Here is a 26347-nt window from a genome sequence, read left to right on the forward strand (position 1 = left end):
ATGGTTCTTAGTTGAAATTAGAGTATAATAGTTTATTTACACACACCTCACTTTGCTAAATACACTCCCGTTTTCGTATTTTTGACCGGTTTCTTCTCGAAACATCTCGGAACTTTACGGATTCCACAAAGATGAGTGTTAAACATTTTGAGGTGATCAAACGAAAGTCGCATGCCAACAAACAAAGGTCTGTGGACGAAATTAGGGTATTACAATATGCATGATACATTTGACACAACAATATGATAACAATAAATCTACACAACCAAGAATTCTTTCACCAGCACAATATGATACCAATATAATATTCCTATTTTGGGGGCCTAAGGCTATGGCATAATTCTCACACCAGCACAAAGTCTCATTAACAAGTGCATACACACAACACCATGCAAACCAGAAACAAAACTATGGAACCAAAGCCTATTTTCTAGTAGTGTGTACTCGAAGCTCTACTACCATATACATAATCCAAAAGACCATAACTATATACAACAGGATGCACTACCATAGCTTAAAAACACATGTATAATTTAAGTTCCATGGTAGTAACCGTAAACCAAGCAAAAATAAAAAACAAACAACAACATTACCATAGCTTACAAACACAAGCTTCATTAGAGAATTACAACAACAACAACACTACCATAGCATTTACCACCATTATCAGTTTCAGAGAGCACATTTTCAGACATAAAGCAAAGGCGTTGCGATGCCATCACCACCTCACCCACATTTTTTCTTCTCGAAACCAAATAGGGCTTATTTGTCGCGAGGTATGGAGAAGATGAAATGCGGCTAAGGTGGTGACGACAGAACAAGAGGAGACTCGAGAAGTTACCTGCTGACAGAGCAAATGCGGCGGTGAGGCGAAAAGGCGCGAGGAGGCGAACAAGCAAGAGGAGGCGAGGAGGTGATTTTTGATGTCGACAACAGAGAGTGCACGTGAGAGAAGGAACTCAGACAATTTTTAAAATAGGGCCCGTGGAGGCAATTCATATATTTTAAATGAAGGTTTTAACATTGATTTTTACTAAAAACTGATATTAACTAAGTGATGTTAACGTTAACATCGGTTTTTTTAAAAAAAATCGATGTTAACGTATCATTTACTAACATTGGTTTTTTGAAAAATTGATGTTACATTACTTCGTTAACATCGGTTTTTCAACAAATCAATGTTAACATCGATTTTTCAAAAAGTTAATGTTAACGAAGTCACATTATTTACAATTATGCCATTGCATTTTTGTTAACATCGATTTTATCGAGAACCGATGTTAAGGTAACGATGTTAAATTTATATTTTCTAATAGTGTAAATACAAGCTAGCCTAGAGTGGAAGGAAAGAGTTGGATGGATGACCTAACATATCCAAACAACCTTTAACACCCAACAAAATGCATTGCACTCTAACATGTTAAAGGTAAGGTGACATTACAGCATAGGAACATGGCAACAAGACATGAGGACACTATCCCCTGACATCTCAGAGTGGCAAACCAACCCTACTAGACACAGTCAAGGAGTACCCACAAACCAACCCTACTAGATAGAGTCAAGGAGTACCCACAAACCAACCCTACTAGATAGAGTCATGGAGTACCCACTATAAGTACTGGAAAGAATGTGACACTTTCTTCATGTTTGCATTAGGGCAACAACTTGTGAAAGACTTTTCTTGAGACTCACTAACTCTGGAGTTCTTTCATAGGCGATAGTGTTCTCTGGCGTGAATAATTCCTAATAATTTTTTTTAACATATTTTCCCGTGTAATTCAAGACTATGCTTTAAATTATTTATCTTATCTGTTTTTTTAGAGATTTTATCTTATCTGTTATTATACAGTAACTAGCAAGGTTACCTTTTTTATTTATTTTGTGTAGAGTCCGAGTCTGCTATTATAACCTTAGCTAATACTATGCAATTTCATTTCCAACACCGGCAATACATGGTGGTCCAAGTTGAAATATCGTTTCGAATAACGATACAAGTTGGAATTTCATTTCCAATAATGATATTCGTGCAATTCGCCAAGTCCGTGTTTCGTAGTATTTATTTTGTCTGCTATTATACAGTAAGGTTACCTAATAATAATATGCCTATCTGTACGCTAGTAAGAAAAAAAAAGGAAAAGGTGAACGGTTTAGGGGATAAAAGGTGTACCTAAATTATAATATGCCTATCAATACATTGCATAAAGGCCTTACCAACATCTTTGTCATGGTCACCCCCGTACCATCTCCAAATATCTAAACCTAAACAAAATCAATTTAACTTTTTAGGGTAAAATAAATTTAATAAAACATATTAATAGTCTAAAAAAATTATATTGTTATATATAATAAGTTTGTTATTTTTTTATAATAATTATCTTATAGATCATTTTAAGATTATTTGTAATCATCAATATAAAAAATTTTATATTGATAATTTATGAAAAATAACTCAAACAAAATAATTTAGTTCCCTTAATTATTCTCTACATTTTTCCTACCCCTACATCATCAGTCATCAATATGAAACACGTGAGTGGGTTTCTTGTTTTATATTGGGGCAAGATTGTCAGGTTAATTAGTTGTAGAATTTTTACTAATATACTGAATTGGCAATTGGGCAGGAAAACATTGAGTTTAAAGGGAAAATCTATGTCTGAAACTGAAAAGAAACTCTGTTTTATTAAAGGGAAAATCTAAATGTTATGAATCAGTTTTCGTGACAAACCAAGAAAGGTGATTTCTGTCTAGTTTTCTTTTAACCAACCTTTATTTTGAAAAAAATGACACTGTAGATCTTATTTTAACAAATATTTATTTTTAAAAAATATTTTCTATTAATATTTTTTATCTGTTATTTTCAATTAATTTGAAATCATTTTAATATGATTTTTAAATAATTCATATACAACCCTACAAATTCTCAGTGCATGAAAATTTGTAATTAGACATGAGAACATCAATCTATGTCATTTAAAAATCATCTCTGAAAGTGAAAAGAAACTCAAAAACAAGAAAGGTGATTATATTTCTGTCTAGTTTTCTTTTATATTTTTATAATTATTTTAACCAACATTTATTTTGGAAAAAAATGTCACCGTAGATCTTATGCTTTATGTGATTCGTGGGCATGTTCTGTAGTACACCAAAAACATATGGCAAATATTTTTTTTAACAGCAAAATTTAGTAAGTGTTGTTTATTAAAGCAGTTGTAAGTAGAGAGTGGTAGATATAGACAGGTTTAATATTCATCAATATTTTTAGGCAAAGCAACCACCATTCAGTGTTCATAAAACCAGCGTCTTCTGAGTTTTCATAAAATAAATAGAACGTGACCTTCATCGCAATTTTCTACTTCTCCTTCACTGTCACTAACTCGCTGTCATTCTGCACTTCTCATTTCCTCCATATGACTTCCATAGCCTCTCCATTTTGTACGTGCCTGGTTGCCACTTGGAGGAACCACCTGGTTGCCACTTGGAGGAAGCACCTTCCCAACTCCAACCTTGTGAAGCATTGCAATCTTGTGCCTCGTTCAGGTAATTTACTTATAGTCTTTAGACGAGTTAAAAAAAAAATCAAACCACAACAATAACAGATTTGGATCTCAAAACACAACAAAAAACAAAATCAAAACACATCCAGATCTAAATCAAGCGACGGTGAGGGGGGACCTTGGCCAACGACGCACCAAACTTCATGGTAGAGGGACAACGACAAAAAACACTAAGAAAAGTGAATCTTGAAATGCCGTCAGATCTAGATCTGAAAATGCATGCCTCGTTATATATGATGCTCTGCGGTAGTGTGAATGAGGGAGAAGCCTTGGGCAGTGAGTGGTGGCACACTAATTTTTGAGGTGGGGGGTTTAGTTTTGTGGTGGAGCATGCGGACGTTGGACAGAAAAGAAGGATAGAGATCCTCTAACTTATTGAAATTGCATTAAGTTGAAAGTTTGTATGCATTAATTGTAAGGCTTTTGTCATGAGTGATATTCAAGTGTGCAATAACTTCTCTATTGTGGTACAACAAGAGGCAAGGGACAACAATTCTTAAAAAGAAAGCTTGAAAAACCCGTACTCTTTCCCCACATGTGGAGTCCAATTTAACAAATCATTGCGTTCTTGAAAAACCTAATAAAATCGAAAAATTTATTCGGTAACAAGACACAAAACACATACAAATAAAAGTCTAACGAAATATACCTTATTAGTTATGAAATAACTAGAAATTTTAGGATGGTTAGGTTGCACCTGCATAACAATGTCTTTACCACCCACATTTTCATCATTATTATCTCGCATACCATTATTTTCATCATTAATCTTGTACCATATTTCTCCATCCAGCTAACATTGTAATCTCGTCAGATATAAATGTATTTTAATCCTTTGACCTATATAATCAATACAAAAAATATATTTATTTAAAAAATACACAGCATAATGGAATCGTGATTCCATTGTGTCATATTTTATTGTGTTACCTAAAATATTACACAATGGAATTGGTGCAACAAATTTTGTTACACAACAAAATCATGATTTTGTTGTGTTACATAATGCATTGCACAACATAATTTTGATTCCATTGTGTAACAAAACTTGTTATACAACAAAATTATGATTCAGTTGAGCAATAACAAAACTGAAAAAATAGAATCGTGATTCCGTTTTAACTATGAAAACAAAAAAAATTGACAGCGTGTGAATGCAGAGAATGAAGAGAAGGAGAGAAAAAAAGGGAGAATGAATGAAGAAAAGGAAAAAGGGAGAGGAGAATGAAGATAAGGGAGGCGGGGAAGGGTGGGGGGGGGGGGGGAGGGTAGTTTGATAATTTCTCTTGGCTAGTAGAGGCCAAAAGCAATATTGTTGGGGCCATAGTAATTGTTAAATGGTTTTAGTTTAATGAACTTAATTAAAATTGGATTGGTGATGAATTTAGAGTTTTGGACCCTACCAAAACCCAATCCAACCCACGTACAATTAAATTACTAATATAGAATCCTAAATTAAGCACACCCCATCCTCAAGATAATACATTGTTTATCTTAATGTAATACATTATTTTGAAGTTTATCCTTTTCTATTTATTTTAAGGTAATACATTATTTTATAAATGATAATGTAAGTATATATTTATGGTTTATTTTTTTTTGTTTATCATATGAATAATACAATGTTTTATGAAGAATGATTTTTAAAAACATCCTTATTATTTTTGAATTTGAGGTTTTTTTTTCAAAACTTAAAGAGGTGGCAATTTTTAATGGTCCAACCCTATAACCAATCTAATATAATCTAATTAAAGTTGGATTGAATTAAAAAAAATGTAAACTCAATCCAATCCAACTAAATTAAGTTTAATTAATTGAGTTGAAAAATAGACATAATTCAATCCAATCTGGATCACTTACACCAACCTCTTTGTTGCTGGTCCTGGTTGATGAATTACCACAACATAACATTATTTTTAATTTATAGAAGTTAAAAACCGTCAAAATCTCCTTTTAGCAATTTTACACCACTAGTTCTAGTTTTGTAGTGGTTTAAAAAAATCTAGATATAAATACATTAGATGACCACTACTATATAAAAGGACTTTAACATCGGTTATGGAGAAGTTTCAATATCGGTTCTAAATACCGAAGTTGAAATGAACGTCATTGAAAGTAGGCACTTTCAACATCAATTTTAAAAAATGATATTAAAAATCAATATCTGCATTGGTTCTGACTGAAATTGATGTAGAAATATGGTCAAAATTGTATATGATATAGTACTTTCTACATCAGTTATGAAAAAAATTGATATTGAAAGTCATATACAACCTTAGTTTTTGATAGAACCGATGTCGAATGTGCTTACCACATCGGTTTTGGCCAAAACCGATGTAGAAGGTGTCTTTACAGCATCCGTTTTAGCCAAAACCCTGATGTTAAGACACATTTTACATCAATTTTAGACCAACCAATGTCATTTTTTGCAAAAAAATTAATAATAATAATCTTCAAATTGCTACCATTGCTTTTGGAGAACAATTTATATAGACAAACACTTTCAGGGACCAAAGCAACACAAGTTGTCACTTTTCTAGACCAAATGATATATTAGTTCACCCATTTTCTACAAATATTTATGTTCATATGCATATAATTCTTGGTTTAGAAAAATTAGAAAATTCTTATATGTATATGAACATAATATTTGTAGAAAGTTGGTGAACTAATATATCCTTTGGTCCTGGAAAGTGACAACTTGTGTTTTAGCAGTTTTTCTTGAAAGGAAAACCTATTCGAGAACATTCTCTTGTTCATCGAAGATTCATGGAGCGCAAACACAGATCCTAGACTATTACTTCAATGTGTATCTTTTAATTTTACTTAATTACCATTGAATTAGAAAAAACTAAGGAAAAACAATGAGAATAGGCACAAAATTAGTGCGGCAGCGAAACAACACATTAAATTAGTGTGAGAGAGAACAAAACCTTAGGAGCATGGTGGATTTTCTTGAAGCCGTGAATGCGGATGACCTATGGGACAAAGAAGAAGGAAAATGAATCATAGAGTGTTTAGAAAGAACAATCAGAAAATTTTTTAGAATGAGAATTGAAAATCGTATAGAATGAACAAAATTATGGAACCTGATTGAGTTGATTGATGGTGAGATGGAGCATTTGGTGAGAATGAATGAGGTGGAGGTAGTCCTTGAGGCATGACTTTTCTTTCTTCAAAGAATGTTTCTTTGTGGTGAGATTCATATCTAATTATGGTATAAGAGAAGAATAAGGCAGTAGGCAAGACACTGTTTAGAAAAACTAACAACAATTTTTTAATAACCGAAGTTGTGTATATTTCTTAACATCGGTTATGAGCAAATCGATGTTAACGAACAAAAAATAACATTGATTTTAATCATAATCAATGTTAAGAGATATACACAACATCAATTTTTATAAAACCAATGTTAACAAAGTCATTTTATTTACAAAATTGCCGCTGCTTTTATGTTAACATCGATTTTCATAAAATTAATGTTAAATTGATGATGTTAAAAATGTATTTTTTAGTAGTGGGCTTTAGAAAGTGAGTACCAAAAAATTTTAAAAATTTACCACTTTGGCAACCAAAATGGGATGTCTATCTTCAACTTTTATCGTCATGTACTTCCTAGCACTCTCAATTTTGATGTAACCTTTAGGATTATTGTTTCTTAACTTATCAACTATGCATCTATTTACTTGTTTCTTAGTGGAAGGCATTCACTTCCATTCAACATTATTGACTTTCTTGAATGGTAGGAGTTTAAACTATTAAGTTGTGTTGGCATGAAAACCATTCTCTGACCACAGTTCAAATCATAATCAATTATTCATATAATCATTGAATTGTGCCTTGCATTTGTAAAATTTAAGGTAAAGCGATGGTTGTAGCTTTGCAACCTACTCAAGACGCTACAATAATGAGAAAACCTACAAAACACAGGCGAGTAGTTGTGACAGGCATGAGTGTGGTTACACCACTTGGTCATGATCCTGATGTCTTCTATAGTAATTTACTTGAGGGTGTTAGCGGGATAAGCAAGATTGATACTTTTGACTGTGAAGAATTTCCAACGGTACATAATATTCTATTTCAAATTGCATTCTTAGTGGTTGTGTGGTGTAGTTTTTGTTCTCAACAATTTATGTCTCCAGAGAATAGGTGGTGAGATCAAGTCCTTTTCAACTGATGGTTGGGTAGCACCAAAACTTTCAAAGAGGATGGATAAATATATGTTGTATTTGCTAACGGCAGGGAAAAAGGCCTTGGTGGATGGTGGAATTACTCAAGACATAATGGATGAGTTAAATAAACAAAAATGTGGGATTTTGATTGGTTCAGCAATGGGTGGCATGCAGGTAAATCACTTAACAAATATAATAGAATTTTTTTCCCTACTAGAAAATAAGCTTTTAAAATTGATTATTTAAGACTTTCAACATCGGTTATTAACCGATGTTGAAAGTATTATCGTTATAACGTAAAATAACAACATTGATTATTTAAATAACCGATATTATATAATAAGAATTACACAACAAAAAAGGTATATATGTTCATACCAACGTTGGCAGTTAACATCAGTTTTTTTTACAAAACTGATGTTAACTGCCAACGTTAACGATTTTCAACAAAAACCGATGTTAATTGCCAATGTTATTATACGTTAACATCTGTTTGTTAGAAAACCGATGTTGTTAGTGTAGGTCAACATCGGTTTTTTTAAAAAACCGAAGTTGTTTTAAGGAATTTTTTTAATACACTGTCTGTTTTTTCAATAAACCCAAAAATTAACCTGTAAATTTTAAATTAGACCACACAACACAACATATATAATTTGCATTCTATTTTGAAACAATTTTTAGCAGAAAAATTCCATGAGAAATTTATTAATAACTATGAATTAAAAGAATATTTAATGTTAAAAGGAGACATGAATTGTAAAAAATGTAAAGCAAGTAAACTAAAATTACAAAATTTCCTAAACATCCTAAGTTTCATTTCTAACTTTCAAATAATACTTTGCCCACTGGATGCAAAACACCTTCAATCTCTCTAGTTCTAATGGTCTAGCATCATTGAAATACTGCATGATAAAATAAAACATAAGTTAATAGTATAATATCAATCATAACAAAATCAAATTTGTTTGAATTAAACAATTACCGTTTCCAATTATTCTTGAAACTTCCTAAGATTATAGTTGACATCTAGTGCATCACGTAATAGCCACACTCAGTGCTTCCTTTTTGTCTGTTACACTAAATACATAATGAAATTTAGATATTCAACGTTAACTACAAATTAGTCTACACAGACATAAAATATAAGTAGAAAAACATTGTTTAAATCACTTACTTTAACAACAATCCACCTAGCACCAGCCTTGGATTTAGTTTGTGGAGTATCATCAAGTCCTTTCAAAGCACTGTTGAGTACAAACATGGATGCTTATTGTACAATTAAAATATTGATGTTCTCGACTAATGCTAATGCAAATGTATTGAAAAACAACACTGACCTATTAATTATTCCTTTGAGGTAGTTGTTTGGCCTATTATGCAACGAACAAAATCAGATGACAATATTTACCTTAGGCAAAATGATGAACATTTGCCAATATTCACTGTAGTGGAGACCAATATAGGTTATTATAGTATTATACATTATTTAAATTCATTTCTTCAGTTTAACTTACCCATTCAGGTAGGCTCCTACGTACACATCCCGTTTTGAATTCTACATCCAGTTCTTCATGTAACTTTTTGATTCAAATTACAATTGCCCAAATCTCTAGATGGACTGTGGCTTGAGGAATCCATACACATCGGAATTCCCCATTCGCATACTTGTCTCAGTCATATGCCTATTGTTGTTAACACAAAGTAAGTTATGTATAAATTGACTTACAGAATTCACAACTGTATAACAAAGATGCTGAGACATTGACCACCGTGTGCTATATCAGACAGATCTCCATGCTTTATGTACAAGGGGAAGTCTTCATTAAACACCCTGAACATGGTAGCATCCCACATAACCTGCAATGGCTTTAGAAAAAGTTGTGGAATGGTCAATGTCATTACATATATGGGATCATCGACCTCATGATCCGGCCTATCTGCAGGTTTTGCTAGTCCCACAGCTCTCTGTTTATCCAACATAGTTAACTAACATAATTTAATTACAGTGAACACTAATTGAAAAAAATTATTTGATGACACTGAAATATTTGTTCTGATAAACGCTTGACCAGATGTGTCAGCCAAGCAAGGAAGGTGTTAAGTGTCTGCCCCACTAACTTAACCTCTTCAGTGGGTATAGGAATGGGAGCATCTATATCTCTAACCTCCTCAACACCAACCTTCACTTGATCATGCAACAAAGGAATGTTGTGAACGGTTGTGGATCCCTCATAAACTCTTCCTAGGGCAACCAGGCAGGGAGGATTTTCTTCAATGTACAACTCACATTTGTCTGAGTCACCCTGTCTGGATCGTTCCCTGAGGGATCAACACAACTCTCCTTTGTGCTGACACGAGCAGCTGAAGGACCAACCTCAGGCTCAAGAAGGTAGTGCTAGTCCCTGTGATTGCATCTGTGATTGAAACTAGAACTGCATCTGGCTGAAGGACAACATTAGTTGTCGAGTCACTTTTTGTGTGATTGACTCCTCCAACTGGTCCCTAATTTGTTGTGCTAGCTACTCCAAGTCTTTGGGAGCCATGGAGAAAGACGTGTGGGAGGTCCTTGGAGCCGGTCCAAAGTATTTCTTGATCGTCACACCAGCTCCAGTAGCACGCACACGACCAGGGTGTTCTGGTCACCCAATGGCAGCAGTCAGGACATCCTAACGTCCATGGGGGACAAAGGAACCCTATGACGCTTGCAACGAATCCGGTACAAAACATATTTATTCGTTTAGTCAATCACACAATAAACATAAATAATTATAATTATTAATGGAAAGTGACTTATAATCTTATCAGGAATTTCCTTTGCTGCCTCAGACGTCATCTGACCAGGTTTCTTGGTGCGGGTCATCTTCCACTTCACGTGTTGTCTGATGGGAGATGGGGGATCAATCATGGTGCCAGTGCTTCCGGATTGAGCATCTTCCTCCAATTTTTTCTTTCTCTTCTCATTCATCAACTTGTTTTCTAAATATTCATAACCCCCACGAGATAACACGTGAGGGGCTGTGTTTTGCTTCTGGATGGCCTGTGTCTTTTTTTGCACATCCTGCAAAAATTCAACATTAATGAAACTCATGATTACAATGTATTATAATAAGTGAATTTAAAGTTGAAAACAATGAAAATCACAAATTAGTTACCTTCCACGAAGGGTCTCTGCAGGTCTGACAAAATTGGGCCCACTTCTCCTTGCTAATGTCATACTTTTTGCATACAATGTCGTCGTCACTTTCCTTGTCGGCTGCAAGTGCCCATTTTGACATCAAATCAGACTTGAAATGTCTCCATCGCTCCCCCACAGTCTGAAGTATTTCTTTTTTTTTTCCTCTGATCAGATGCTTTAGGTATATCAAATTCAGCTTGACAAACAAAAATTTACATTCTATTGTTACTAAATTACAATTTTATTATCAATGAATAAAATGAAAGATTTAACTAAAATACCTGAATATCCTCCCATATCAAATCCTTCTGAGCAGTAGGAACTTACTTCCATTTCTCATGTGACATCGACCTTATCACGAGCGACGATCCCCAAATATGTTCTTAACTTCTTACTGTGGGGACCGTCGGCCTTCCCGGTCGCAGAATCGACATGGACCAGCGGTCTCTCTACCCCAACTGGTGTAGTCGCCAATGATCTTAGATGTGTGACTTTTCTTGCCCGCTTCAAGGTAGACGGTGACTGTGATGCTGCACCAGGAGGAGGAGGAGGAGGAGGATAGCTGGGTGATGTAGCCATTTGCATGTAAAGAAAAAAACATTAGTTAATTAAGATTATCACAAAACTGAATAAGTTATGTAAATGAATGAACTGAAATGCAATACATAATAAGAAAATTGCATTAGACGATGTTAATTAATTCTCCTTTATCATGATCATTACGATTAGCATGAATGCCGTCAGCTTCTTCCTCTTTGACGATGTTAGCCGACAAAGGACTAACATAAGTATCAATGTATAAATCATCATCTTCAACATTAACACCAATTGTTTTCTCGTGTAGAACCACTGATCACCTTTCATCACAAGGGTCTTGAACATAAAATACTTGTTTAGCTTGTTCTGCCATGATGAAAGGGTCATTCTGGTAAGCGAGTTTCTTTAGATCTACCAATGTAAATCCTACATCATCGATCCGTACACCGGTGTTATTGTCAACCCATTTACATTTGAAAACACAGACAATAAATTTGACATAGTTAAGCTCCCAAATTTCTTCAATGAACCCAAAGTAAGGGATGGAAGCTACACATGGATTGTCATCATGTACACTGGTGAAGTGTTGAGATTCAGCCCTTAGGGTGACCCCATTGTTTTGCATTGTACTTTTCTCGTCTTGTGCTTTTGTATAAAAGGAATACTTGTTTATATCGTATCCTTGCCAAGTTATAACATTTCTTTTAGGCCTATCTGCTAGCTTTCTTAATGTTTCAGAAGCATTATCATCAGCAAAGATTCTATCTTTAAACCAATCTAGGAAAGTCTTGTTATGCTTTTTCAAGACCTAGTTCTTCAAAATTTTTGGATTACTTTCACTAAACCTTCATGCCGAAGTATGTATGGCAAAACTTCATTACTATTATTCAACACATACAAGTGAGCTTGTTGCAAATCTTCTACAGTTGGAGTGATAACATGCAGTCCTCTTGAACCCTTATCGCTCACTCTTTCGTCATGCCCCAACATCGATTTTTTAAATAACCAATGTTAACCTCAACTATTTAACATCGTTTTTTATAAAACCAATGTTAACTAACTCGAATTATTTACAAAAATGTCACCGTGCTCTTGTTAACATCGGTTTTTTGATTGGTAAAAATGCCAACTAGTTAACATTCTAGTAGTGTTCATTGTTTTTGATTGGTAAAATGAGAATAATGAAATGGAAATGTGTTACACCTATTATGTCTTAATTCGATTATTTTACCTTCATTTATCTTTCTCCCCAATTTGGAAGGAATAAGATGAATTAGAATTTTGTTTATTCATTGCATCACAACACATCCAAGTAAATAAAATAAAGGTTTTATTTTAGGTTTAAATATCCTTTTGTTCCTATAAAATAAAAGTTTTTATCTTAGTCCTATGAAAAATTTGTTTTGATTTTAATCCTTTGTTAAAATTGATTTTAGTTTCTATTATTAAATAAAAAAAATTAAATAATGAATAACAAGTTAAAAAAACTTATCACATCATCCAGCTTAATAGGATAATTATGTGTGATTTTTTTAACTATGTTTTTAAATCCTCATTTATTCAAAATAATTGATGAAATCAGACCGGTTGATGAAGGATTTAAAATAAAGTGTATAAAAAAATTATGCATGATTACTCTGTCAAACTCCTTAATGATGTTACAAGTCAATAAGTTATCAGCGTCATTGTTACATCATTAATTAATGTTGTTACTTAATAACAAGGACTAAAAAAATTATATCTTTGAAGCAATACCTAAAACAAAAACTTTGAAAGACTAAAAGAAATCCTATTTTATAGTGATAAAAAGTTATTTAATCCTTCATTTTGTTATGTTCCATTTCATTTTATCATATCCCTTTCTATCAATATTCCAAATTTGGTTAGGCCATCACTGTATTCTACACGATACTGGCCTTTTATTGACTCTTTGCCCTTTTCTTATTTGTGTTGAACAGATTTGTTATGATGCTGTTGAAGCTTTTCGAGTCTCATATAAGAGGATTAATCCTTTTACTATACCCTTTGCAACAACAAATATGGGTTCTGCCATACTCGCAATGGATCTGGTTTGTGTATAAAATTTAGCACATGTTATGGACACCATATACAGAGGCCTTGATTTTTAATTTGTCTATATATAGCTTCTAACCAATTATTTATTTATCATATGAAAACTTTAGGGGTGGATGGGCCCTAATTATTCAATCTCTACAGCGTGTGCTACTAGTAATTTTTGTATATTGAATGCTGCAAACCATATCATTAGAGGTGAAGCTGTAAGTATCTCACTTCAGCATTTGCTTATTAGATGGTAGATTTCTCATATTTTACCAATCTTTTATTTCTTAAAACAAGTTTAGTGTAATTATATAGTTATTTTATTGAAAACATTAAAAATGTAAGTAATTGCAGGACTTGATGCTTTGTGGTGGCTCAGATGGTGCTATTGTACCAATTGGTATACTATTTTAACTTATTCTTTCTGATGTGCATGATTTTCTTAGCATAAATATGATGATACCTATCCAACAATAATTGGTGTAGGCCTAGGAGGCTTTGTGGCATGTAGGACACTCTCACGGAGAAATAGTGATCCTTCTAAAGCTTCACGCCCTTGGGATACTGTAATACTACAAAACTCCTATTGCTTTCTTGTTTTTACTATTATTATGGCCTACGTGACACTATTTTTATTTTCTTATATTTTCTGGCCGTTATAAACTGTGAGAAATTGCTTGAATAATTTATCACAGTAACACCTATTGCAGAAGCACCTTCAAACCCTCGTCAACTCCCAATCATCCTTCAAACCCTCCCATTTAAAAAATTGACAGCAAAAAAATTCCTTCGTGCAACCCAAAGTAAAAAGTAAAAAAAAAAAATACAAACACAATAGAGAAGAAGAGGGCTTCATGTTACGATCATCCACTCTAACCTCTAAGGTGAAGCAAATTAAGAAGAAGAGGGCCCTGGTTGCCCATGTGTGCAGTGGCGCCTCTGTTGTGTCGGCCCACTGCGTGGAGGGAGTGATGGTGGTTGCCGAAAATCACCTCGGAGACGGAGGGGGAGAGCATGGTGCAGTGGTCATAAGAGAGGGGTATTTTTGTTTGATTTGAAAGAATGAAAGGGTTACAACATGGCAACTAATTTGTTAGTTTGAGGATTTTCGTTTCTTGCATGAGTTACTTGGGTACGAGAGATAGGGGTCATGGCAGTGAAAGTTTACGTAGATGAAGCAATTCAACTTATTTAGTCCTTTACAAATATCATTTCTTGCTTGTTAAAAGCTGCCAAAAAATGAATCATAGTAAAATAATAATCAATCAACAATTGTCACATCATCATTTTTAACAGATAAAATAGACACAAAAGACTAAAAGCTATGTAGGTAAAAAAAGTTGAGAGATGTTGGGTGGTCTTTGAAAAGTTTAGGAACAAAAATCATAAATCATGAAAAGTTCATTGACAAAAATATAAGACTAAAATATGTTTATGATATTCAATAATATTTAAATTTTGTGTTTGTTCCTAATAAATTTTTTATTTGCATTATGTTCATAATGAAACAATAATTTTTTTTTATTCTTAATACTTTTTTAGTTCTAGATAAATTAACTGATTTTTGTTTATTTTCAAATAATTTTTTATATTTGTTATTAGTCTTTTTCAAAGGGACTAATAAAAAATGAAAAAATAAATAGGAAATAAACACAAAATTCACTTATTTATTATGGACTAAAAAAACATAAAGAACTAAACACAAATTTTTTATTTTATTAGGGAGTAAAAATAAAAAAACTTTTTTTATTAGAGAACAAAAATAAAACTCAGGCAAGTATTATGGATCATAATCATATTTTATTCAAAATGTAATTTATTCCTATTTTTTAACTCTAGATTTATTTTACACCTCAATATAAATGGACATTTGAAAGATGATAACATTATTGGAAAAAATTAACTATTTTAGACCTTCAAGAATGTCAATTTAAAATATAAAATATTAAATGTCTCTTAAGTATTTTTTAGACTTGTTATCATAGAAAGAAAATGAATATACAAGAATATAAAAATTTTAATTGTTAATTTTGTTCTTTTATTATGTTTCTCATTTAAAGAATGAGAGTTGAATATTAACACAAACTAACTAGGCCATTTTTGCACAAAAATACTTGTTTTTGATTTTTCTTCCTCAAGCTTCTTGCTTGGAAATCAAAAGTGGTTTTAGGAGTAAGGTATATCCTTCTAATGTACTTGGATAAAATAATGATATGATGAAACATCTCAAAGTTAAAACATTAAATATTGCTTCAAGAGCTATTCTTAAGATTCACATGTTTTCTTTTTCACAAATTATGGTTTTATCTTTCTGATGTAGAGTAGATGATTGTTGAAACTAATTTAGAAAAACCTTTGAATAAAATATTAAAGTTATAATTTTCTAAAACAAGGTTTTCCCAAACATAAAAGAAATAGCAACCACTAAATGTAAATGAGAAATAGTAAGGAAGGATACAACACACTAAATATTTTAAACATATGCATACTCCACTAAGTATTCTTTACTTGCCTCTATAGGCAAAACTTCAAATATTTCCTAAGCCTTTGTAGGCTTTACCTAAGTATTCTTTCAAAAAACATATCTAGGCTTCACACCCTCAATAACAAGTGCTACAAGATTCGCACAACACCTACTTTGTTCACACACAACTTCAAAAGTAGTAATCTCTTGATTATCCTTACTAATTTTTTCTGCTATCTTAAGAGGATGGACACTATACCTTTAGGGACACTTTCTATCGAGGCTTATTTGATGAAGGTGTTTACAAATACTTTTTTAGATTTGGCTCTAACATAGAGTGTTTTTGCTAAAGAGGATTCTTTTGATAGGGATATTCTCGATTGACTCTTTTTTGACTTTACCCTTTCTTTTTGACACTTCTTCCTTTCAATTTGTTACTTTGAATTTGCATCCTTATATAAACATTGGAGTTAGTTGTTTACGGTCATTAGAGGTATAATTCGAAAATCCAAATATTGTATGATTTCTCCAAGTTCTACAACTAGTGGCTAACCTCAGATATTCTCATCCAAGTCTTGTGCAGCTTTGGACTCTTCTAGAGCTGTTTCACTATTCTCTACTCTTTTCTACATCTTTGTTGATAGCTTGAACATTTGAAATTTGAAATGTATCCATTATGTTTTTTTGGTCTTCTATAGCATGTGAAGTCTTTTAAAAATTGACCTGCAACATGTTCTCTGGAGAGATGCTTTGATTATCATAGTGTATTGTGCTTTAATCTTCTAGTTGCTTGTTCTTGGCTAGGACCTGTTGTCTTCTTTGAGTTCCTTTCTTTTGAATTTCTTCAAGTCTTCTAGAGAAGTTCTAGCTTCAGAATTAATGCTTAAGTAAATTGGTGTATGCCTCATGACTTGTAAGTTGTGATGTGTGCTTCTGAATAACGTAGACATGTTTGTCTTCACTAAATTATTGTGCAACACATCTTGTGATGATCCCTCAGTGATCTATAGCTTCTAATGTATACCCCCTGACTAAAGTTATCCTTAGCGACATGCACAGTTGCTAATATATGCACTTTGACTCAGAAAACATGATTGCCTTTCCATTTTTTTCTCCTTCTAGTAGTTTTGCTTTTGAGTATGCAGAATCTGTCTCAGAAAAGGTAATTACAACTTTTTAATATATTATTTTAAAAAATAAGTGAGCCTCTTTGTTTATATATGTTTATCAATCCAATGTATGGGTTGAGTTCATACTTCTTAGGCATTTATATACTAATAAGTTTTTAAGAAATTGAAAGAAGTTTTTAAAAAATGAAATCACACCAATCAAATGTTTTTTTTGTCTACTGTTTTGAGGAACTATGAAGAGACTTAATTGAACGAATGATTATGGAAAATTCTACTAAATTGTTATATGAGCAAAATTTACAACATTAGTTTCAATATTTCTAATAGACTTAAATATGTATGTGATCTTTGATATATACACTTTTTTATGTTTGCTTTTTGATAAATTTTTTCTTCATTTTTGATACTTGATATTTGAAAAAATGTGTCCTAGGTCCTTGTTGTCAGTTATGATATGAAGTGCAAGTTAAATATCTCGAAATACGGGCAGTGACGACTCAAAAACTGTCAATATTTGTCTGTAGTATTAAATTACAAATTTTGGCGGTCTAAAAGCAGCCATAATAAATTAAAGCAATAAAAAGCACAAATGCAAAAGAGGTCACCTTCTCTCACTGACGTGGTGAGTTTTTATTGGGCCAATTTGTTTCCTTGGGATTCGTATCAAGAAACAAACGCATTTCTCTAGTTTCGTCTAATGGGTGGGGTTTGGGTAGGGTCCTATTGTACCTATTCGCATACCTGTGTTTAAAATAATACCTATACTCGGCCTCATACCCGCGTAGGTAGCAATTTTAATACTCATCTCTGTACCCGCTAGGTTCTTAGATACTCATACCCGCACCTGCGATCTACACATTACTTATATATATGGTTAATAATAATAAACCAATAAAAAATTAATTAAAACAATTACTTCAATTATAGTAAAATTTCATTCTTAAATAATTCAAGCATAACATTAAAAGCATACATATATAATATTAAAAATAAACAAACATAACATTGGTTTGTCCAAACTCAAGTAATAAATAAACAAAATTACAAAGATAATCATTCAACATAGCGATTGTTAAAGTTAATACTTTAATCACTTAACAAAAACTCTAATTAAAGGCTTAATATTTTCCACTCTTTAATAATGATATTGTTAGAGATTACAAACTTAGAGTTTCGTCATAAAAAATATAATTATTTTTCATGACTAATTATATGTATGTGTGTGAGCGGGGCAGGTTGGGTACTGTAGTACCTGTACCTGTACCCGCACCCATCCTCACATAAAGTTTTGGGTATATACATGCCTTGTACCCCTCTCCAATATTGTGGGTACCCATAGGTCTAGGTACACTTTGCCATCCTTACTTTAGTACCAGCCTCATGCTTCTCCCTTACCACCATCTTCAGCATCGAGCAGAACTGTCTCGTCATCGTTGTCCCAATTCAATCTCGACGCCAAGCAGACCGACTTATCATCACCCCTAGAATCAGTCTAATGTCAAAATCATGATTTTTGCCTCAAAACTGAAACCAATGTCACTGTCGACAACCCGTTCATCAACTTGAGTCCCTTGCAAAGGTAGATATGGCCTTGAATACGATGAATATGCTCTTGGACATCATTACGAGATTCAAATGATGGGTCATTGATGAAGAAATCAAAGACAATCATGGGGGAGGGAGAAGAACATGTTATGGGATTTGAGATCGGGAAGGTGGAGGCACGATTACATTGGGGAGGATGAGGTTTAGGCATGATTGCGAATGATGAAGGTGGGTGCATTGTTCAATGATGGAGGGTTGGAACTGCATGCAGTGTTTGGAGATGGTGCATCGTGACAAGGATTAGGATTTAAATGTTTTCATCTATTTTTCTTCCATTGTGATTTGTGGTTTTGGTTTGTTGGTGAAAATTTATGATTTACTACTTTTGGTTTGTCGGTGTTCTAATGGATGTGGAGTGATTCACAAATATGTTTGTTTGTTTAAATAATAAAAAGGGCTGGTGAAGGAGCATAAATCTATTCGTCTGTTTCTTTTTTTTCCCCTTTAATTGATTCTGATAGTTTTTAACCGCTATAAATTGTAATTTAATTTTTGAAACAAATACGAACAATTTTTTAGTTGCCAAAAGTTGTATCTCAAAATATTTAAAGGACACACCATAACTTAACTGATAACAGGGACCTAGAACAAAAATTTTCAATACCAGGGATCAAACACATTTTTTTAATCAGGGAGCAAACACCAAAAAGGTGTATATAGCAAGGAGTATAAACAAATTTAAGCCTTTTTAATGTTTAAAAAACTTTTGACAATTATGGATGCATGAATCAAATTTTACATGGATACTAAACAATTAAATTTCTTAAACTGTGTTCTCTATCTTATCATGTATTTTTATTAACAATTAGTTTTCATGTGTTGAATGTCAGAATCGTGATGGATTTGTCTTAGGAGAAGGTGCTGGTGTTTTGCTTTTGGAAGAATTAGAGCATGCTAAGGTACTTACATTTTAATTTAATAATTGGAAAAAAAAACCCATCTTAGAAGAACTTCACATCATGTTGTAGAATATTAATGTTATTGTAATATACAAATATATGCAATTAATTGATAATATCTATCTCATCCTTCAATTATTCCAATGATATAAAAACACATTGATACATTCATTGTCCTATCCCATGTTAGAACCTTACTTTAGGATTCTCATTGTCATTGGCATAAGATATCATTTCTTTCATGTTACATCTTATTGTTTTGACATATATGATTCTAGTAACTTTTTATATTTCAGAAAAGAGGTGCAAATATATATGCAGAGTTCCTTGGTGGAAGTTTCACCTTTGATGCTTATCATGTTACTCAACCACATCCTAATGATGGTAAAATTTCATATATGTATGTTCATAGAGAACTATTATAAATTATAGACTAATATGTTGATGATAATAACATGTGTCTTAAAGTTCCTCCCCCGGTTTAGGACCAAAGTCAAAACACCTCTTCCACCCAAAATATAATTCTAATATACTATAGTTTGAGTTGTTTGATTTGAATATCAAAGGTTTTTAAAAACATAACATGGAAGAATTTAGAAGTTTCACCAATTGAAATCTAATATGAACTACAAAGCCCACCAAATAGAAATCTAAGGCTTATTGTCATTAATCTAATGCACCACTTGCATCAACATAAATAAGTGAATGAGCCACCAAATCATTAGTCCCCTAAAATCTAAGTACAAAATCTCAACTAATTCTAGCAAGAATTGAATAATAATATAGAGCAAAATTAAATTGAAGAGAAACTCATGTTTTGTATATGTTAAACTCTATAAACATTTTTGCACATAAAAATCTCATGTTTTCTTTGGCTTAATGATCCAAGAAACCACATGATTAAATTGAAATGCTCCTTAAGCTTAATGTTGTTTCTCTTGTTTAATTTTTTAAAAACATTAGACAAAACTCCACATTCTCCTTCAACACACCCTAATTTAGGGAGAACTTTCCTTGTGTCATAGTTATGCAAAATTTTGAGTTTGTTATTTGAAGAAACCTAGATTATAAGATAAGTATGATAAATGAATATACGCAAGCTAAAAAAATCATTATGTTTTAGTGTTGTTCCGTTTTGGTACATTAAGTTTTAAAAGTTTAATTTTGATGCTTAATATTTTTTAATGTTTCATTTTGGTCTTTTTTTTTCAATTTTGAAATTGTTAGTGTAATATAGTGGCAACTAAGCACCGTCACTGTGTAATAATATTTTAAAAATTATAAACTAACAAAGAACAATCTCAATGATGATGAAGAACAATTACCATATCAGATCACTACCTCAATCCCTAAAATAATAAAAAAAATCACAAACTCAAAATCAATAAAAAAAACCCTAAGATCACAACCTCAAAATCACTTGCCCCAAAATTCGTGCTAGGGACAAACTCATATTGACTTCATTGTTTTGATATACATCTTGTGGCACTTCACCACATTTGGATTGTGTACATCCTAGTGGATATGGATTTCTTGGTGGATTTGTTGCTACATCGATGGATCTGGATTTTGTTGTTCTAAGATTAAGTTGTTGGTGGTTGATTTGGATCTTTAATGGTGGATTTGGTGACGGTGTAAGGGTTAGGTCGGGTGCTTGCACAAAGGATGGATGCGTGGAGTGCGTCGGTGGGGCTTGGTCATCCAGAGATTTAGTTATGGGGAAGATGGCGACGTGCGACGCAACAACAATGGTGGTTGCAGATCTAATCTATGAAAAGGTCATGGACACATGATGGTGATGTCTCGAGGTTGGTAGCGTGCGATCAGAGGTGTTGGCCCAAGGTTGCTAGTACACACAGGTGATGGGTGGCGATGACACATGATGATGATGGCCAGGGCAGTAATATACCAAAATAGAACAACACTAAAACAAAATGGATCAAAAGTGACATATAGCCAAAACACATTTTAGAAGTAAAACTGAAAATCTTGCCAATATATTGTCTTAGTTATTATTGTGAATTTATTGTAGATGCAAATGCCTTTGGTGTTTTGATGATGATCATGATGATATGATGCAATTAATGCAAATGGGCTTTTCAAGTTTAAATTCAAGACAATACTTCAAGAATACAAGTCACAACATCAAGAAGATCACTAGTATATTAGGAAGGGAATTCCTAATTGAATTAGCAAAAGGTTTGGCCAAGTAATTTAAATTAAAAAGTGTTTTTCAAAGGATTTACTCTCTGGTAATCGATTACTAGAGGATGTAATCGATTACCAGTGGCCAAATATGCTTTACAACAGCTACTAAAAATTTGAATTCAAATTTTAGACTGTGTAATCGATTACACAATTTTGGTAATCGATTACCAGCAGTTAATAAACGTTTTAATTCAAATTTTAAAAGCTGTAATCGATTACACAAATCTTGTAATCGATTACCAGACAAGACTTTCAGAAAAATAATTCTAAGAGTCACAACTTCTCAAAAGGCTTTTTCATGACCACCAATGGTCTATATATATGTGATTTACAACACGAATTTGCTCAGAGTTTTTCAGAACAACAAGTGTTTATTCTCTCAAAGAGCAAAATCATTTATCCTCTTAAGAATTCCTTGGCCAATTCAATTGCAATTCATTAAGGAATCATTTGAGTGCTCAGATTGTAAAATCTATCTCTTTCAAGAGAGATTCATTCTTCTTCTCCTTCTAATTCTCTAAGGGATTAAGAGACCGAGGGTCTCTTGTTGTAAAAGAATTCTAAACACAAAGGAAGGATTGTCCTTGTGTGTTTAGAACTTGTAAAAGGAATTTACAAGATAGTGGAACTCTCAAGCGGGTTGCTTGGGGACTGGACGTAGGCACAAGGGTGTGGCCGAACCAGTATAAATCTGAGTTTGCACTTTCTCTTCCCTTAAACTCCTTTATTTATTATTGCTTTATATTCATATTCAAATTGTTTTATTTGAATTAATATTTAAGAAGTTCATTGTTAAGGGAATTTATAACTCAATTAAAAAAGTCAAATAGATTTTTAATTGGGGAAGTAGTTTGGAATATCTTAATTCAACCCCCCCTTCTTAAGATATCTGAGGCCACTTGTCTAACATTTATGACATAAAATTATTGCTCATTAATTATAATTTGGATGATTGCACCATAGTTTTCATTTTTGATTACCAAAATAGAATGTTCTTCATCATTACCATCTTATTCTCCATTCAAATGATGATATTCGAATATTTTTTTAAGTGAAAATATGTGGATTTTTTGCAATAATAAACAAATTCCATTAATAAATGTGTTGTAGAACTATAAATAAATATACATGATCATAAATATGTTATGAACTAGACCTAGCTTTTATCCTTTAAATCTTTTGCACTTTTGGCATGTACCTAAATCAAAAGTTTGTTAACAATAGCTCTATGTATCCCAACAAATTATACCTTATCATGTTGTACTTATGTCTCTTTATTTCACATTTAAATAGGGGTTGGTGTTATTCTTTGCATGGAAAAGGCATTAAATCATTCTAGAATATCAAGGGAAGATGTGAACTACATAAATGCACATGCCACTTCTACACCAATTGGAGATCTAAAGGAGTATAAGGCTCTAATTCATTGTTTTGGCCAAAATCTTGAGGTAAACTTTCTTTCATTTTGTTGGTAACTCAAGGTTAAATTTTCAATAACTAATTATAGTAATCAATTCAAGATTGTCAAATGAAGGAGCCGATTGGGGCAAAGAGAATTTAGAAGCCCATTTATAATTCTAAAGATCTTTATAAAATTAATAAATTAAATTTGGTTAGTATAAAGGCCACTGAAAATATATGATTGAGTCAATTAAGATGGAAACATGATTGATAGTTAGAATTGAGGTTGAAAATTAAGGAGAAAGGAGATCATGGGTTCAAACCACCAAGTTTGTGGATTCAATAGTTACTAGTGAACTGTTGTAGAAAGATTATTCTATAAATATCCAAAATGTAACTATGAAAAGGACCTTCAACTCAAATTCAAATCTATTGCCTTTATCTTTTAGCTATTTTCTATAATTTTCTAGCTATATTGTTTTTCTTGTTCATTCTAATTGCCTTTGTCATTTTTAATTTATCCTTTTTAACGTAAATCCATTATTGAAGAGAAGATTTCCCTCTTCACCATAAATTGTTCAAACTTTATTTTGAAATCATGTTGAAGCTCTTGGGCAATCCAATCGGTTAAATTTTATGCGACAACAAAGTTCAATCATGTCTTTGCATTTGCACTCTAGTAGGTGAAATAATCTCAAAGTTCAAGTCAAAGGTTGAGTTGAATCAGCCCATGCATTTGCACACTGGTAAAACTACAAAAGATATGGAACCAACACAAAAGAAGACGTGCAACAAGAAAACCACCGAATCCATGACACTTGGTATGCCTACATCAATGATGTCAGTAGCTTCTTTGACTCCAATGTCAACTGTCTCTGCTCCACCTGTCATTTCTACTATTGAAGCCATGATGGTCGAAACAAAGGTGTATACTATGAGGACTAAGTCGTTCATTAGGAACTAGATCAATTAGGGAATACATGATATTATGTACTAGGTATCAAAACAACTTATTGATATCGTCAAATCTATGGTACAAAATAAATATCATAATTCTAAGGATATGGATCATAGATTATCTAAATTAGCAGAAAGTTCGACAATAATCCTTTACACTCTTGGATAAGTGGCCTTAATAACTTAAGACAGGAGGTGAATTAAGTCTTACAATTCCCACTAACAAACTTTTAACCCCTTTCTAAATGATAGGCTCAGAATGCAGAAGAAGAAACAACAATCAATTTAATAATGTTCTTTAAACATGCAAGACAAAATTGATTGCAATAACATAAATGAGATAAGGGAAGAGAGAAATGCAAACTCGATTTATACTGGTTCGGCCACTTTCCGTGCCTACATCCAGTCCTCAAGCAACCCACTTGAGATATTTCACTATCTTTGTAAAAATCCTTTTTACAACTTCTGAACATCCAAGGAATCCCTTTCCCTTGTGTTTAGGAAACTCACAATTCAAGAGACAACCAGTCTCTTTATTACAATTGATTTTCTGAGAAGAACAGAAAGATTTCTCTCCTTTAGAGTGGATAATACAATTTGAAGTTCTTGGATGAACTCTTAATAGATTTGCGAGTGTTTGCCCAAGAGTTGTTGAGAGAGAATTTGACAATGAAATTCTCTTGGAATATCTCTCTCTTGCTTTTTGAAATCAAACACACACATATATAGGCCCTTTGTGCCTTTTCAAAATGGTTTGAAGAGATGTGTCTTTTCAAAAAACTTTTTTCTAAATTTTTTCACTGGTAATCAATTACAGATTTCTGGTAATCAATTACATAGTTATATTTTGAAGGGTCATGACATTTGAATTTGAATTTCAAGAGTTTCGTTGCTGGTAATCGATTACAAACATTTGGTAATTGGTTACATGTTCAAAATTCAAATTCAAAACCCTTTTTAACATTATCAGAGCCTTGGATGTCTTGGAAACACTTTGTTTTGAGGCAATGCTTGATCTTTAGTTAATCTTGAAGCAAGGATTTATTTGTTGAAGCAACCTTGTATTAATCTTAAAGCAATGTTTCTCCTTTGAAGCAACCTTGCTTGATTCTACTTTGGCATCATCAAAATCATGTATCCATACATTCACATTCTCCCCTTTTTTTATGATGACAATCATTATCAAGTGATTTCTTTTCAACATCATCAAAACATGCATGATTTACATACACAAGAATGGAATACATAACCGAGCCAAGGTGTAGGACAAAACTATGAAAAACATCAAAGCCCCCATAATGGAAGTTTTTCAAGAAGTAATCATGCACCCTCAAATCAACCGAATATGGTTAAGCCGAATACAATTTTGGTAGGACCTTTAGTAGGAGTTCAACCAAATGTATTTTAGGAAGTACCACTTTTTTTGAGACAAGGCAATCTTGTTCAGGCACCACCATTGGGATAGGTTAAGCCGAATGCAGTACCTATGCCAAATGTCCATATGACCATGCCTTCGACATGATTTGTTTCATCAGTCCAATTGAATCATATACATGTACCATTTGTTAATGTTTCACCTTTATTCAATTAAATTTCAAAAAATAATGGTATAACCAGTCCAGTGTCTGTGGGAATGGATTGTTTGGTGATCATGCAACTTAAAGTAACTTTTTTTTTTCGTGGACATGTTAACTTGGCAAGTAGACCCTTTAATGTTGTAGGAAACATCGACATGTCACATTTGGGACAACCCAGTTGCAAAATACCAATGTTCTACTGAACAATGATCCCTTATGGAATCAATTTTTGGTAGTTAATCCATAAGGGGGTGGACATCAATTTGGGCTATCTATTGCTACTTCTATGCCAATAGATCCAAGTATCATAGCAAAATCTTTGAAGAAGTATTTTAGCATACAATTGAACCTAATAAAGGGTCCAATTTATTAGAAAATGTATGCTAAATGGGTGGAGAAAATGATATCTTTACCAAAGGGATACAAAACCCCTAATTTTACTACTTTCTTTGGAAAAGATGACAAGTCTACCCTTAAACATATTGACTGATTTACAACTCAATGTGGGGAAGCAAGCCAAAATGAGTACCACGAGTTGCAATTGTTCCTTTTATCTCTTATTGGAATTTCCTTTACATGGTACATGCCATTGCCACCCAATTCGATA

The 26347-nt window shown here is 32.8% G+C and overlaps 1 protein-coding gene and 1 long non-coding RNA gene across 7 annotated transcripts in view; both read left to right on the forward strand.

The window, feature by feature from the left end:
• The first annotated feature begins 3222 nt into the window (after positions 1–3222).
• The window catches only part of LOC100794872 (3-oxoacyl-[acyl-carrier-protein] synthase II, chloroplastic), a 32202-nt gene continuing 9077 nt past the window's right edge, over positions 3223–26347 (forward strand). The window contains exons 1-11 of one of the 5 annotated variants that reach the window (XM_006597823.4): positions 3236–3537; positions 7415–7617; positions 7697–7900; positions 13397–13507; positions 13622–13717; positions 13854–13899; positions 13986–14065; positions 19529–19597; positions 19894–19981; positions 23099–23253; positions 23887–24275. In XM_006597823.4, coding sequence (XP_006597886.1) covers positions 3408–3537; positions 7415–7617; positions 7697–7900; positions 13397–13507; positions 13622–13717; positions 13854–13899; positions 13986–14065; positions 19529–19597; positions 19894–19981; positions 23099–23253; positions 23887–23889 — 1185 coding nt within the window. In that variant the 5' untranslated portion in view covers positions 3236–3407 and the 3' untranslated portion in view covers positions 23890–24275. Of the gene's footprint in view, positions 3538–7414; positions 7618–7696; positions 7901–13396; positions 13508–13621; positions 13718–13853; positions 13900–13985; positions 14066–19528; positions 19598–19893; positions 19982–23098; positions 23254–23886; positions 24276–26347 lie in introns of those variants that run through there. The other 4 variants (XM_006597822.4, XM_006597821.4, XM_006597820.4 and 1 more) reach the window with 4 other exon arrangements.
• On the forward strand, positions 9485–11703 carry LOC106796028 (uncharacterized). 2 transcript variants are annotated; one of them, XR_005888899.1, is made up of 4 exons: positions 9485–9669; positions 9799–10115; positions 10246–10442; positions 10532–11703. It is a non-coding gene; the product is annotated as an uncharacterized lncRNA (long non-coding RNA). The 2 variants fall into 2 exon arrangements; XR_001384856.3 differs by having other exon boundaries at positions 9799–10442.

This window comes from Glycine max, chromosome 15 (assembly GCF_000004515.6).
Source record: "Glycine max cultivar Williams 82 chromosome 15, Glycine_max_v4.0, whole genome shotgun sequence".
NCBI lineage: Eukaryota > Viridiplantae > Streptophyta > Magnoliopsida > Fabales > Fabaceae > Glycine > Glycine max.